This window comes from Nannospalax galili, unplaced genomic scaffold (assembly GCF_000622305.1).
Source record: "Nannospalax galili isolate Female #2095 unplaced genomic scaffold, S.galili_v1.0 scaffold356, whole genome shotgun sequence".
In the NCBI taxonomy this organism is placed as follows: domain Eukaryota; kingdom Metazoa; phylum Chordata; class Mammalia; order Rodentia; family Spalacidae; genus Nannospalax; species Nannospalax galili.
This window is the reverse complement of record NW_008338126.1, coordinates 2,311,302-2,327,210: the sequence shown is the minus strand read 5'-3', so window position 1 is coordinate 2,327,210 and position 15,909 is coordinate 2,311,302. Positions and strand designations below refer to the sequence as shown.

At 49.1% G+C, this 15,909-nt stretch overlaps 1 protein-coding gene across 1 annotated transcript in view; it reads left to right on the top strand.

Annotated features, from left to right (window-relative positions):
- The window catches only part of Mroh7 (maestro heat like repeat family member 7), a 41,264-nt gene that overhangs the window by 17,285 nt on the left and 8,070 nt on the right, over nt 1-15,909 (top strand). Inside the window, exons 10-17 of the mRNA XM_008833022.2 lie at nt 351-527; nt 890-1,044; nt 3,133-3,271; nt 3,494-3,684; nt 9,709-9,846; nt 11,878-11,992; nt 14,714-14,854; nt 15,564-15,743. Of these exons, the coding sequence (XP_008831244.1) occupies nt 351-527; nt 890-1,044; nt 3,133-3,271; nt 3,494-3,684; nt 9,709-9,846; nt 11,878-11,992; nt 14,714-14,854; nt 15,564-15,743 (1,236 nt within the window). The remainder of the gene's footprint in view (nt 1-350; nt 528-889; nt 1,045-3,132; nt 3,272-3,493; nt 3,685-9,708; nt 9,847-11,877; nt 11,993-14,713; nt 14,855-15,563; nt 15,744-15,909) is intronic.

Below are 15,909 nucleotides of genomic sequence, written 5' to 3'. Positions count from 1 at the left end.
TTCTTTCTTTCTTTCTTTCTTTCTTTCTTTCTTTCTTTCTTTCTCTTTCTGAGGTAAAGACTTGATATGCTGCCCAGGCTACTCTCAAATTCCTAGACTCAAGTAGTCCTCCTGCTTCAGCTTCCTGAGTAGCTAAAGGACTACAGGAGCACCTCAGTGTCTGGTTTGTGTCAGTTTTGCCTCTACCTTTGTAGCTCTTCACCAAAGGGTCTAACATTCATCTGTCAGCAGGATGTGTGTGACTCTCACTTGTGACCTTTACTTTAAGTTGGGTGGTGTCTGTGCCTCTGTGTATGACTTGGGAGTCGATTCTGCTCAGCAGTGTCAAGATCTCTATACCTGTGTTTCAGGAATTCGAAGACTTCCTGGGTCCCCAGCAGATAAAAGACCTGCTGCTGGCAGCCCTGGAAGGACTGAAGGATATCTCAGAGGCTCAGGGGACGGACTCCTGGGAGATGATGCAGCTTGCCTCCGAGGTCACGCTCAGCTCAGTGCTGGAGTGGTACCGCCACAGGGTGCTGGTGGTGGTAAGGCCTCCTGGAGGCAGAACCTGGGCTGTCATGGGGCTAGGAATGCCTCCCTCCCCAAGGGACTTGCTCATCATGGGATAGCCTGCCTGACTGCAGACAGGGTTGAAGCTGAGCACAGGGACAGGCAGGAGCGGGTACCACCCCTGAGAGAACCCAGATGGCTTGGTGGGGGTTGGGAAGTCAGTAGGTCCCTAGCACCTCTCTCACCCTCCAATTTCCCCCACACTGTCCTCTCTTCCCTCTTTTTTTGTGCCCTCCTGTCACTCTACCTGGGTCTTTTTCCCATTTTCCCATGTTCCTCATGCTTCCCTTGGCTTCTCCAATGGGTCTTCCCTCCACTTGCTCATGGCTGCCTCCAGATCCCAGAAATCATGCAGGGCATCTATATGCAACTGAGCCACATCCAGGAGCCACGGGCCCGTGAGGTGGCCCTGCTGCCCATCTCCTTCCTGGCCAGCTCCTTCATGACCGAGGTCGTGGTGGCCCTGCTCATGTGCCCACTCCCGCTGGACAGGTACCAAGCAAGGAGGTTCCCAACCTCTACACCTCAAAGGGTTGAAGTAGCTGAGATATTCTTTCTGCCGAGAAAAGTCCCTGCCTTCCCCTGCCCTCCTCTGGCCCCTCTGCATGGTCCACAGTATTTATAACATTCAGTAAGTCCTTCCTGAGCACTGCTAGATCATCCATACTCTCATTCCCAAATTGGCCCATTCTGCAGATGTGGAAACGAGACTCAGGAGATGCTCCTTGATAGTCATTGAGGCATCACTAGAACAAGGGACTAAGCTCAGGCCTGACTGACTCCTAGCCTTCCTTTAATGATGTCTGGCATGTTGGCCCTGACTCTGCCTGCAGTGGCTGTTGTCCTTGGGTAGCTTGTGTGACTTCTCTGGGCTTTGGTCCCCCCACAACCAAGGAATGGACTGTATGAAGTCATGCAGCCAGCTGTGCTCAGCATCTGCTCCTGTCTGTGCAACAGGAAGCTCCATGCTCACTGCCTCTAGGGAACTCCTGGTCTGGGTGATAGGAGAGGACTGGCCAGGTGGTGACTAGCCTTGTTGGCCTCTGCCTTCAGCAACCTCTTCTTTGAATGAAATAAAGCAGCAGCTGATCCACACCTTAGGGTGATTGTTTTAAGTCGATGTGGATGCCTTATGCAGAGCTGTGAAAGTGGGGTGTGCTCTAACAGGAACAGGCTAGTCATTCCAGAGACAAGATTAGTGGGAACCCTGAGGGCCTAGCTATGCATCCCAAGAATTTAGCCTTTCTAGCTGCACTGTCCATTGGCAGGAGTGGAGGGGATGAGTGTTGGGGCTTTTTTGTTTGTTTTTTATTTTTGAGACAAAGCCTCACTGTGTAGCCCAGGCTGGTTACAAACTCATGGCAATCTACCTCAGATTTCCTGGTACTGGGATTCCATTAGGGACGTCTTCTGTTTACCGTGCTGGGTATCTAACCCAGGGCCAAATTTCTACCACTGAGCTATAGCCTCAGGGGGTTTCTTTTGGGATCCACTAATAGAACTATAAGACAACCAGGGCTGCCCTTGACTTGATGGGCACTTTTGTAAGCTTGAGAGCGAGGGCCTCCTTCACTTTTGCATCCTGTACGCCTCTCTCTCCTGTGAGGGAAGGAGACCTAGGGTTGGGGTGTGGTGAAAAAGAGACCAGAATCTCTTGTACTGATTGCATAGGCCTTTCTTTCTGCATCCCTGCAGAGACAAACCCAGTTACAATAGTCACTGTCCTGGGAAGCTCCATGCTCTAGCAGCCCCCTTGAGTCTTACAGTTAATTGGTATTCTTCACAGGCAATATGCTAAGTACCAAGCGACCATAAACACGGCCATTTTTATCATAAGCAATGTTGCCTAGCAACATAGTTGACATACTATCTTTATCAGGTTTCCAGGGGAACAAAGCTGAGAAGTGAGTGGAAGGTTCAGATGCTCATGCATCAGGCAAAAGGGTTTCATTAACCCTTTAGCTCACTGCCAACTGCCCATGACAGGAGTGTCAGGAGTGCCATAGGCTAGTGTCTGTTGGAAGTGCTGCTTCCTGCCCAGGTCTAGAGCTGTATTGCTTGGGATTTTGTACGAAGGGCCAGATCCAGGCTCCAAAGGACTCTGTTGACTCAACTCTTGCTCCTCAGCATTGGGGAATGAGACTAGCTTTGGAGACATTGGATGTGGTCACATCTTGCCTCTGCAGCCTGTTAGCTGCATCATCTCACACTGGTAGGTTTTACTCCCCTGAGCCTGCATTTTGGCTCTATAAAATGAGAGTAAGAATTCAGTGACTTTGAGTGTTTCCAATTCTTGTCTGCATCTGTATCCCCAGAGATTTGCCTAGAGCTTGGTGTATGATCTGTTCAATAAGTATTTGCTAAAGTAATCAATTGTATGAAAATAAAGGACCTGGCCTGAGATCTGGAAATAGGGCTTTCAATCATTGTCAGTCTCCTGCTTCATGGAGAGTGTTTTCTGGACCATTCCTTGGTTGACATGTCCTCAGATATATCAGTTCATTGACTTTGTACCTTCCCCTAGCCCTGAAACCTTTTGCTCCTGTCCTAGGCACCAGTAACTATCCTTTTCTCCCTTAGCAATGGGGCAGAGATGTGGAGACAGTTGATACTGAGAAAGCCCAGCTGTGATGTCCGGGACCTGCTGGATTTGCTTCTGAACAGCCTGAAGGAGAAGCCCATTACTAAGAAGGGTCGGGCCTCCATTGTGCCCTTGGCGGTGAGGAACAAGCCCCCTAGCCACCTGCCTTTTCCCCTTCCTTTCCACCCCATTCAGCCTACTTGCTTGTAGGACCCCATCTTCCAAAGGCAGTGGGATCTGTGCTTTCCCAGGCTGAATTAGAGTTCTAGTCCCAATCTCCCAGAACATTAGGCCAGGCTTCAGCCAACAGTGCTAGGAGGATGGACCAAGTCAAGCCACTGGCCTCCCCTCCACCCCCAGGCAGCCAGTGGCTTGTGTGAGCTCCTGTCCGTCAACAGCTGTGTATGTCGAGTGAGGCGCATCTACCCTCAGCTGCTCCTGGCCCTGCTCATTCAGGTCCATTACCACATTGGCCTCAACCTGCCTAGCCGAGTGGCTTCTCAAAAGGATGCCAAGGATGCCGCGCAACCTCCTGTCTTCATACCTGTGTGGTAGGCCTCAGGGTATCTGTAGCCTGTTGTCCTGGCAGTGGGGAGGACCACCTGGCAAGGGCCCCTCAAACATCTTCAGGGCAATCGATCCACAGATATTGGCTCTGGGACTAGAGGAGGAAGTAGAAGCCCACTAAGAGAGGGTCTCATGTCGTCCAGGCTGGTCTTGAACTTGCCCTGTAGCTGAGGATGATCTTGAACTTCTTCTGATCCTCCTGCCTCTACCTCCTGAGTTACTGGGATTACAGGCGTGTACCACCATGCCCAGTTTATCAGGTTTTGTGGATCAAATCCAGGGCTTTGTGCATGTTAGGCAAGCATCCTACCAACTGAGCTATATCCCCATGCACTGGAAGTACATGTTTATTAGAGTTATACAACTGCTCAACAGCTGGTTCTGGGTGCCTTCTCTGTGTATCACCATTCTACTCAGTGCAGAATGGTAAGAAGGACTCGGGCATCTTGAGGAGATCAGCCTTCTACTCCCTGCTATCTCCAGAGGACTTCTTTGTATCAAATATGTATCCCAGGCCCATCACTGTTTTTATTATTAATTGGAATAATGAATGTACACCCATTTAAAAAAAACTCAAAGGACATTAAAATCAAGTCTCTTTTCCTGCCCATACCCCAGTTACTTTCCCCCAAAGACAAGCAGATTTTTCGTGCCCTTCCAGCAGTAGTTAATGCAGGATGAACACATGGATTTATGATCTCTTGTTATACCAGTGCTAGCCAATTACACAGGTACATGTTTGCTCTTATCTTGTACTCTATTTTGGAGATCGTCATTCACACAGTGGCCTCATTTTTTTGACAGCTGCAGGACATCCCTGTGTATAGAATTCCAGTATACTGGAATTTGTGCAGCCAGGCTCCTCCTGATTCAGATACTTCCCTGCCCTTTGCAGTTACAGAAGATGTTGCCGTGAGCTTGCTTGCATGGATGCACATGTATAATTCTAGATGTAGGATGGACTCCTGAAGGGGGGACAGATGCGTCAACAGGTCTCTGCATGGAAATGTTAAGGTGGAATAGGAATGTGTGGTAGAAAGAGTTCAGACCATTGAGTGATGAAAATTAACATGGAGGGCCCTGCAGGGGTGATGTATGACCATAAGGAAACAGAGTCTCCCTGCTACCCACAGAGGACTTGTTTGTATCAAGTATGTATCCCAGGCCCATCATTGTTTTTAATTATTAACTATAATAATGCATGTACACCTGTTAAAAAAGGAAAAACCTCAAAGGACATTAAAATCAAGTCTCTTTTCATGCTCATACTCCAGTTACCTTCCCCCAAAGACAAGCAGGCTTCTAGGACCTTGCTCATATGAACTTACAGCAATGGTGTCAGTATGCATAAGACCCATGGAAATTCAATCGGAGACAAACCCAATATAGAACTGAGGAAATAGGCAGCAGGCCCCCACCTTAGCTGAAGAACTATTGGCAGCTGGTCACTGCTGGGTGAAGGAAAGTTGATCTTCTTTAAGGGAGTGATGCCAGATAGGCTGAATAGGTTTCAGTGGATGAACTCACACCGAGGGACATCTGGGAACACAAAACTAACTCTATAGGCCTTAACATGTATAACAGAAGGCATGAAATCCTGTGGGCAGGCTATAGAGGGGTGCAGATAGGGGAGGGGGGTCTAAGTATGATTAAGATGTATGAATTACCAAAAAATTGCCCCAAAATTCAATAAAAATATACATTGAAAAAGAAAAAAGGAAGGAAGGGCCTGCTAAAGGTGCTTGCTATCAAGTCTGATGACCTGAGTTTAATCCCTGGGACCCACATGGTAGGGGAGAATTGTCTCTTACAAATTGTCTTCTGACCTCCACATGCACACTGTGGAATAAAACACACACACACACACACACACACACACACACACACACACACACACACCACACACACACACACCAAAGAGCAAAAGCTAGAGAAGCTAATTAAAATGGGTCTGGAGGACACCATCACCAGTTATGTGAGGGCCCTTCCCACACCCTTAGCACAATGCAGTACAGCACTTTTTTTGGGGCCTTCAAAGAGAATCACAGTTCTCTTGCCTCAGACTCTTGGGTGCTGGGGTGACCACCATACCTGTATAAACAATTTTTTTTGTAGTTTTACTTTGCATTTCTGTCATTTGGATGAAGTTGAGATTTAAATGTCATTTGTGTTTCCATTTATATGAACAAGTTGCTCTTGACCTTTGCCCACTTTTATTTAGGATTGTAGGGGATTTTTCTTATTAATTTGTGGGAACGTCTATTGTATTAAGGGAACTAGCCCTGTCATTGCTATTCCATTTTGACACTTGTGGTTATTTTATGGCTACTTTGCCACTCAAAAAGTTAAATATTTTACAGACTACATTCAGTGGCTTTTCTTTTCGATCCTTGTTATGTGTTATGATTAAAAGTACATTTTGGCGGGCAGAAGACAAGCCTCGTGGAACCGGAAGACTTTTGGCATAGCCCCGGTCTTTGGGTAACAGATTTAACCCTTTCATGGCTGGTTTTCGTGCTTGAGAAATGGGCCTCTGATTTCTACTGCATGGTTGTGAGGGCCAATAGGATCCCATCCCAGTGTGGGTGACACACTTGCTGTCTATGTGGCCCTCTAGCTCCTCTCATACTCCCAGAGACTGCTGGGTTCCTGGGAAACTGAACAAGGGTGGAAGTGCTGTAGTTGCAGTGGGAGGAACACAGATGGGGTGCATTCTTTCCATGGAGGATGGAGGGTTCGTCTCAGCTAAGGACCATAGAGCCACTGAAAGAAATACAGAGTGCCCACTCTGCTCACAGTACAGGACAGCCTACCCTACCCACAGCACCCATTCAGGTGCTGGGAATCAGATTTCAAGGTATCTTCTGCTCTGCTTTGCTGAGAAAACCTTCCAGGAGGGTGGAACTTGCATGGTGAGTGCCTGGAGACCAGCAGGGTCACTCTGCCACTCTGGCCTCCTGCTGGATAACTCTGCCTTTTCACAGGTGCCTGGCATCATCTGGAGTACTTAGAGGCCAGGCTTTGGGTGTGGGGTGGGGCAGAAGGATGAGAGCTAGGGTCATTTTTATCAAAATGTGGAGGCTGGCTGAGGACGTGAGGTGAGTCAGCACAGAGTGAACTTGGAATGGCTCAGCTTTGGCTTAAGTGCAGATTTATCTCCTTGCGTGATTATTTACAAAGCACCTTTTCTTACTGAGCTGTGAACTTTGTTCCTGTACTAACACAGAAGTGGAAGGTTGATAACCAAGTCTTTGGGAGCATGGCCTCGGAGGTGGGCTGTCTCAAGACAGTTGATGTGAAAGTGACTGAAACTGTCATCACAGAGGGGACTGTGCAGGAGGGGAGGGGTGTTGGGCTGCAGGGGCACTGATGGGGCCTCTCCTGCCCTAGGTGAAGGTGCTAGTGCTAGAAGCTGATAGGAGCTTTCTTCCAAGCCCACTCCTGAACAGCTTGGCTCATCCATCTAGGAGCAGGGACAGGGTGGAGGTGGGAGGTTGCATACCTGAAGTTCCCCATCCCTGACACTTCGGAATTGGAGGCTGAACCCAGGGTCTCACGCATGCTAAGTAACTCTACTGCTGAGTCATATCCATCTTTTTTACTTTTTTTTTTTTTTTAAACTTTTGAGACAGGGTCTCACTATGTAGTTTAGGCTGGCCTTAAACTCACTTTGTAACCCAGGCTTGGGTGTTGGGCCTTGAACTTGTGGTCCTTCTGCCTCAGATCTGAGCAACTGGCATTATAGGCCTGTGCCACCAGTCTTATTCTGTACTTTAAAAAATTTCCAGCCAGACATGGTGGCGCACGTCTTTAATCCCAGCACTCGGGAGGCAGAGGCAGGTGGATCGCTGTGAGTTCAAGGCCAGCCTGGTCTACATAGTGAGTTCTAGGACAGCTTGGGCTATAGGGAGACCCTGTCTCAAAAAGACCAAAAAAAAATTTTTTTTCCAGGTCTGGAGAAATGGCTCAGCAGTTAAGAGCACTGACTGCTCTTGCAGAGGACTCGGGTTCGATTCCCAGCACCCACATGGCGGCTATGAGGCCTAAACTAATTTAGTCAGAAGGACAAAATGGACTGTTTTTGCTTCTTGCCCCCCCATGTCGACTAAGTTCCAGGAGACTATGAACATCTCTCAAAATGTCTTTGAACTGTGGTGTCAGGCCTTGGGAGATTGCTCAATGGTTAAGAATACTGCTTGTTGTTGCAGAAGACCCAGGTTTGAATCCCAGCACCCACATGGAAGCTATCAACTGTCTGAAACTCCAGTTCCAGGGGATCCGACAGCCTCTTCTGACCTCTGCAGGCATTGCATGACACGGGTGTACTTACTTACATGCAGACAATACACACATACACATAAAATAAAAATAGTAAATAAAATATTTTTTTAAATTTCCATTTTCGTGTGTGTGTGTGTGTGTGTTTACATGTGCATGTGCCCATGGGTGGGTGTGCATGTGCATGTGTATGCGCACGTAGAAACCCAAGGTTGATACTGGGAGTCATCAGCTTTTCCATCTTATTCACTGAGGCAGGGTCTCTTAATCAAACCTAGAGCTTCCGGATATGGTTAGTCTGACTAGCCAGTTTGTTCTTGATCCCCATCTCTGCCTTCTGAAGCTGCAGTTACAGGCTGCCACCACACCCACTTGGCATTTGTGTGTGTTCTGGGATCTGAATTCCAGTCCTCATACTATATGATGAGCGCTTAACTACTGTGCCATCGCCTCAGTCTAGTCTTGTACTTTTGAACACAGGTCTCATCACACTGAACTCTTCTTCCTTAAAAAACAAAAACCAAAAACCAACCAAACAAAAAACCCATCAAAATTAACAGCCAATTCCCAGGGATTTCTTGATTCTAAAAATGTGTTGTTTTTCTTTGTGGTACTGGGTATTGAACTCTAGTACTTACACATGCTAGAAAGTACTTCACCACTGAGCTACATTCCCAGCCTTTGACTTTTTGAGACAAGACCTCACTTTGTCACTCTGGTTTTCCTGACTTTGAAGCTCTTCTGCCTCTGCTTCTGGAGTGCTGATAGTGTAGTGGTCTGCTACCAAGCATGGATTAAAATGTACTTGTCTTGAATCCTGAGAATTAGAAGCTCTCAGGTACCATCTGAATCTATACAAGGACACCATGACCTCTTCAAGTAAACGTTTAGGTTTCTGGAAAACTACTCTATTCATTATCTTCTTTTAATAGTCTATATTCACAGTCCTGGGCCCTCTAATGACGTTTTGGTCAATGACTGGCTGAATCTATGATGGTTCCCCTAAAACTGTAGCGGAGCCCAGTGTATAGCAGGCAGCACCATCTAGGCTGAGTAAGTACATTCCACGATGCTCACAGCTCACATGTCCCCAGCTCCTGAGACCTATCCCAACAGTCCACTGTGTGTGACTTCCCACCCAAAGGGATGGCACTAGGCTGGGCCAGGCACCCAATCAGATGTCAGCAGGTGTCAGCACCCTCCTTGGGCTATTCAGACCTCTGAACTCTGCTCAGTCCCATGGCTGTGACAAATTTCCCAGGAGCTTCAACTAGGTATTCAGATGGGAGTCCTTCCCGAAGGGTCCTAAGACAGAAAGGAGTCTCGGGTCTGGGCAGGAGGCTGAGTGCCCAGGAGAGCAGAGAGGACTGTCCCATCAGCCACCAAGACAGCCACAACTTGATGGGGAGCAGAGAGGGAGAGAGGCAGGATGCAGGAGGCCTGGCCAGTTAACCTCTCCAGTGAGCAAGACCTCAGAGAAAAGAGAGGGTCGAAGCCTCTTTTTCAAGGGGGAGGGGGCAGTTCTTCTGTTTCTTCTCTTGTTCTGAAAGTAACATTTTATTTGTAAAGAGCCACCCTTTGTGGATCCAACCCATACTGTTATCTAACAGTAGTGCGGTGGAGAGAAGCTCCTGGGGATGGATGGTAGCAATGGCAAGAGGGGCAGGTGGCGCACAGCCTGGCTGCCAGGCATATGGTGGACATGAGCTCTTACCCCCTTGTCTTGGCAGCTGGATGGTGAAGGTGGTGAAAACTCTGCTGCTGAAGATGGGCTGCTCTTATGAGGCCATGTTTTTGGAGGACCACAGTGGCTGGGAGCTCATGGTCCAGGCACAGAACCACCACCGGGGAGTGTCCCTGCTGGCAAGGTGAGGTGGGGCACCTCAGTGGGATAGGGTGGGGAGAGGTGGACCCTCCAGATCTTCAGAAAAACCTGAGACTGTACCTCTGAGCCACTTTTTGCTCCTTTACCACCTCTCTGCATCTTGCTGATACTGTCCTCCTAGGTGGAGGGACAACACAAATGTGAGAGATGACACTCAATTTAGTACCCAAACTTTGTTGTAATGGTTCCTGGAGTTCCTAAAAATGCTTTATGGTGCTCCCTTTCTTGGGCTGGCGAGATGGCTCAGTAGATAAAGGCAATTGCTACTAAGACTGATGACCTGAGTTTAGTTCCCTGGACCCACATAGTATAAGCAAAAACTGATTCCCACTGGTTGTCTTCTGACCTCCACATACATACACATGCACATGAAATACATAAAATGTAAAAATACACTTCCCTGGAGCTGGAGAGATGGCTCAGTTAAGAGCACTGGCTGTTTTTGCAGAGGACCTACATGGTAGCTCATAATGGTGTGTAACTCCTGTTCTAGGGAGTTCCAACACCTTCTTCTGGTCTCCATGAGCATTGCACACGTATGATATACTTGCATTCATGAGGGCAAAGCACTTATACACATAAAAGAAAAATAAGTAAAATCTTAAAAATATCTAAAGTCACAAAAGCCTTACTTAAAACTTAATATTTTTAAAGTTTTAATTTAATTAATTTTATTTTATATGTATGAGTATTTTGCCTGCATATATGTAAGTGCATCCATGCATGCAAGGCTTTTGGAGGCTAGAAGAGGGTGTTGGATCCTCTGGAACTGGAGTTACGAATGGTTTTTAGCCACCATGTGGGTGTTGGGAACTGAACCTGGGTCCTCTGCAAGAGTAATCAGTGTTCTTAATAGCTGAACCATCTCTCCAGCCCCTACTAATGCACATTTGGCACAGGAACATGCTTAGGTCATTTACCCAAGGTCACACAACTAGGAAGTGGTAGAGTGAAAAAATGACCTCCTGGCCAAGATTGGAGCTTCCTTTCTAAACACACACCCTCCCTTGGCTGCTGAGTGGACCTCTTGACTTCAATGCTGCAATTCCCACCAGGAGAGACAACCACTTGATGGAGCAGCAGGGGCCATGCAAAGAGGGTCTGCATGGATGGTCTCACTTTGGTTTTCACCAGGACCAACGGAGCAATGCTATGACTCTCTCGGGGTTAAACAATAGGAAGTTGGGGGCCAGAGACATTAAGTTCCTGATCCAAACCATACAGCAAGTGCTGGGTCAGGGTTTGAACCCAGGTTGTCTCATTTCATTTCCGTACATGACAGCCTCTTTCCCAGATTCAGTGACCTTTGGAGCACTGTGTATGGTCCTCATGCGAGAGTACGCATCAGTCATCTTGTCCTGCCGTGCCGTGCCCTTAGTTCCTGCCTCAGTGGGTCTTAGGCAAGGGTCCGGAGAATGTGCATTTTGGCAGTTTCCCATGTGGCACTGATATTGGCTATGGGTGGGGGCACTTTGATCACCCATGGCTCAACGGGATAAACTGGGTAGCTGGAGCAGGAGCCCTCAGTTGGGGATGCAGCTGTGTTGCTTCGAAGCTCTGGGAGCTGATCCATTCCCCTCAGAGCCTGGGTTCCCTCCTCTGTGGACTGGGGTTCATCATAGCAGCCTGTCTGGAAGGGTGAGGTGAGGATAATGTGAAATGACAATGTTCTCCTGCTGCCAACGGCCTCAGTCAATGCTCCCACTTTCTTCCTCTTGCCCCTGCCTCCTGCTTAGTCCTGGGCAGCCTGACAGGATAAACCTCAGCTTGTCTCTCTTACTGATTTACTCTGTACCCTCAGCCGAGTCTCCTTCCGGCTCTGGGTCTCACTTTCCCCATCGGTGTAAAGAAGCAGTTAAAGGCAATGGACTCTCAGATACTACCAGGTGGGAAAGCTGGGCTCACAGGAAGTCATGTGATGCTGGCTTGCCAGGATTTGCAGTGTCACAGTCAGACTCCCCAGCTGGCAGGTCCTGTGGGCCTGGGAGCCTAAGGCCCCCTCCCTCTCCCTCAGGGCCATGGTGCACTACTCCTGCCAGGAGCTCTGCCGCGTCCTCTACTTGCTCATCCCGCTCCTGGAGCGAGGCGACGACAAACACAGGATCACCGCCACCGCCTTCTTTGTGGAGGTACTTCTCGGGGCCTGGGAACCCAGTGAGGGCTGGTCAGGTCCTCAGCTCTCTATGTGGTTGAGAAGACAGAGCACACCCCACTTATAACGTAGGGTACTATAGTGTGACTTGTGCTAAGCTGGAGGCAGTTGTAGGAGAGCAGGAGATTTGAGGGAGGGGCCTCTGGGAGGGCCCAGGGTACACATCATGGTAATTTATCCTAGGGTACAGTACTTTACAGTTTCCAAAGCCTCACCAGCTGGGACCTTCTATTTCCTGACGGTGAATGCACCTGTTTGTGGTACTTCATTCAAGCCAGATGGGCTTCTGTGCCTGGCAATTTTGTAGGTCTCCTAGCTTATTCAGGGTGGAGGATGCATCTGAAGCCCCTTGTGGAGGAAGAAGAAGATTCCACTGTATGCTACACTGCACTTTCATCATCCCTTTATCCACTGAGTGATACTGTAGGGCCTGCTGTGACCACAGCTTACTGGCCTGACAGTTGTCATGCAGGAGGCTTCAGGGTTTCACCAGTCTTTAAAATGGGACTTAGTGGCAGGAGGTTCTCTGCCTAGGCAATGGGAAAGATAGGAAGGCTTCCTGGAGGAGGTTATGTTTGAACTAGATCTTCAATAGGTGAGTATAGTTTGCCAGAGGTGCAATCAAGGCACTTCTTTAGCTTTTCTGACTCTCCAGACTCTGAGTCTGGTGAGAAGGACCGTGTCTGGTTTATACTGCAGCACCCCCAAAGCAGGGATTGGCTGGCAAGTGAGTGCTTGAGTGGACACTTTACTTGGTTCTCTAGCACCAGAAGAATGTGTCATCTCCAGGGAAGACAGACTGGTCTTGGGGTCAGGAGTCTGTGGTTCCAACCCCAGCTCTGCCTAGTGCTGCTTCTGGTCTCCGTGATCCAGGGAGGGAGAGAGAGGGAAGGTATCATTCTTGCAATCTTATCATGTGCCAAACACAGCCCTAGTGTCAACCCAGCATCTGTATAGCAACCCTTCATAGAAGGAATTGCGTTGCTCAAAGACAGGTGAGGTCAAAGTCTTTTTTCAAGGTCACTCAGCTGAGGGAGTTCAGAAATTCTCTCTGCGTTTGCCTGACTCAGTCCTCTATCCCACTTCAGGTAAAGGGATGCCCCTCAGGCTTTTCCTACCTTCCCAGAAGAGAAGCCTGTGTCTTAGTGGAGCCAGCACCTTTGTGTTCTCTGTACTCAGGTGTCCCTGCTAGACACCCAGAGCTCACGCTGTTTCTCCCAGTGATGAGCAAACTCATCAAGGGGCCTGTGGGACGCCTGGCTATGTCTCAGTTTCCTTACCTGTCATCTGAGCACCGTGAATGGGCTACCTCATAGAATTTCAGTAAGGATGACGTGTTCACTTAAAGATCTTACAGCAGAGCCTGGTGTGTAGAAAGAGCTCTCTGTGAGTCTAGGGTTCCAACCACAGCTCTGCTATGATCAGCTAAGCATAGTGTCTCATGCTTGCAATCCCAGAACCTGGAAGGCTGAGGCAGGAGGGTTACTGTGAGTTCAAGGCTAATCCTGGGCTACATAGTGAATTCCAAGTAAGCCTGGGCTACAGAGCAAGACCCTGTCTCAAAAGACTAACTAATTAAATTAAATGATCAATACTAGTCAGGGGATGTGGTTCAGTGGTAGAGGGCTTACCTGGCACATGTGAGACACTGGGTCTGATTTTCAACACTGCAGGTAAAAGGTAGAGGAGATGTTGTTCTCCTCTGTCCCAGGCCTCACCCACAGCCTGCTGCATAGCAGACTTGAGTAGCATGCGTGGATAGGCAGAGGCTGGCAGTGGTGCGGTCCTTCCTCCTCCCTTCCCTCTCCTCTGCTTAGCCAGCCATCCTGACCGCTCCTCTAGCTCCCCTTGTCCCCAGGGCTCCCCATCTCAAAGACATGGCTGTTCATAGACAGTGGCTATCAGGCAAGGGGATGAGGATGAGGTGGTGAGAACCAAAGCCTATTGGCTATTGAAGACAGGGAGGGTATGAGGCAGAGGAAGATGAGGCTGATGCTTAGTTTTTGGCTGATGGTAATGCTAACCCTGCAATGGGGCCATGGAAGAAGAGCAGTCCACAGGAGGGGAGGATCCAAATTTCATGTTGGATTTGAGTTTAGATTACAAGTACTCCCTAAACACATATTCCACTCCAGAGCTTAGGTTGGTGATGGGCCCAAAGGAGGGCCTGCTGGGTTTTCACACTATAGGAAGTCTGCAGGTGGCTGGGGACAAGGCAGATAAGGCACTGAGGTCAGCTGCCACCTCAGGAGGATACACAGGGTTCCCAGGGCCCAGGGAAGACTGTTAGCCCGAAAAGGCGCAGAAAGGGTTAAGGAGGCTGAGTTTGGAAAGAGCAATGCAAGGTGCGGGGCGTGGGAGTGTAGCTGGTCGTTCTAGTAAAACGGCACCCTGCTAGCAAGAAGGAAAATTAGCCTGGTCATTTGGGAAATGAAAGACAACTAGTTAGTATAAGAAGGTGGGGGGCAGGGTCGATGTGCCATGAAGGACGCCACAGGGGCAAGCAGGAGCCAGGGGCCAGACAAGGAGGGGCACAGGGAGAGACATGTTTGGTTAACCCAGAAGTGTCTTATGAATATTAGATGGAAAGTGGTAACAAACTGTCACTTTTCCCAGTCTGAAGCTCTGGGTAGTCACTCTGTAGGGAAGACAGCCATGTGCCCTCAGCCTAGGAGTTAGTGCTGTTTTGCTCCCTCAGCTCCTCCGGATGGAGCAGATGCGCCGCATCCCAGAGCAGTACTCCCTGGGGCGGATGGTAGAAGGCCTGAGCCACCGTGACCCCATCATGAAGGTTCTGTCCATCCGGGGCCTGGTCATCCTGGCCCGTAGAGCTGATAAGGTGAGTAGAGGGTAGAGAGAAACTTGGCTCCTCCAGGCTCTGGCCTAGAGGGAGCCGGAGCTTGGTTGTCACAGCTCAGATCCTGGTAGCTAGAACCAGAGCCCATTTCTGCCTAGCCTCAATGATCCCATCTATAAAATGGATCTGTCACTGTAACCTACATATTCTATTCTTTTTCAATAGTTCCTAATCCAAATTTTTCACAAAGACAGTGTGTAGGAGGAGAGAGGGTGGCAGTAATTATTCCTATCTTATAGGTCAGGAAACCTAGATGGATGGTATAATGTGCACGTACAATGTGTACGAAGTGTGTTTTTCTCTCCTGGGCACTGTTTCAGCTTGCAGCATAGCCAGGACAAAGGGACAGGACATAGACTTAAGAAGCTAACTCGTAATGTAGGGTATCATCTACCTGGTGCCAGAGAAGGGGATAAGCAATGAAAGGCTCTGGGCCCCAGGGTAGGAGAGGAAACAAGGAGCTTCGGGAGACATCTGGAGCTGGAGAGAGGGCGTTCAGGACAGGCGGCAGCTGGAGCTGGAGGGAGGGCGTTCAGGACAGGAGACAGCTGGAGCTGGAGGGAGGGCATTCAGGACAGGAGACAGGGCACAGGCAGTGCCTGGTGTGAGAACGGGTTCACCCTGGTCTTGCTGAATGGGAGGCTGGGTCTTCACCCTAGGCGGAACCCCCTCTCATGCTTTTGTCCCACAGAGGGCCAAGGTGCAGGCCCTGATGCCCTCCCTGGTGAAGGGCCTGAAGAACATGGATGGGGTACTGGTGGTGGAGGCTGCCCATGACCTCAAGGCCATCTTCAAGGGGCAAGGCTGGAAGCTGGCAGCTAGCTCAGTCTATGTGGAAATGCTGCAGATCCTGCTGCCTCACTTTAGTGATGTATGGAATCCAGTGGGGTAAGGGGGGTTGGAGAGAAGAGTGTCTGCCATGACCCTGGGGTTCCAGTACTCCCCCTTTGCCCTACCATGCTGGGGCTTGGGCAGAACTGATCCAGACCAGAGGAAGGGGTACCTTGTCCAAGTTGCTTCTCCAGGAGGAGTTTTTA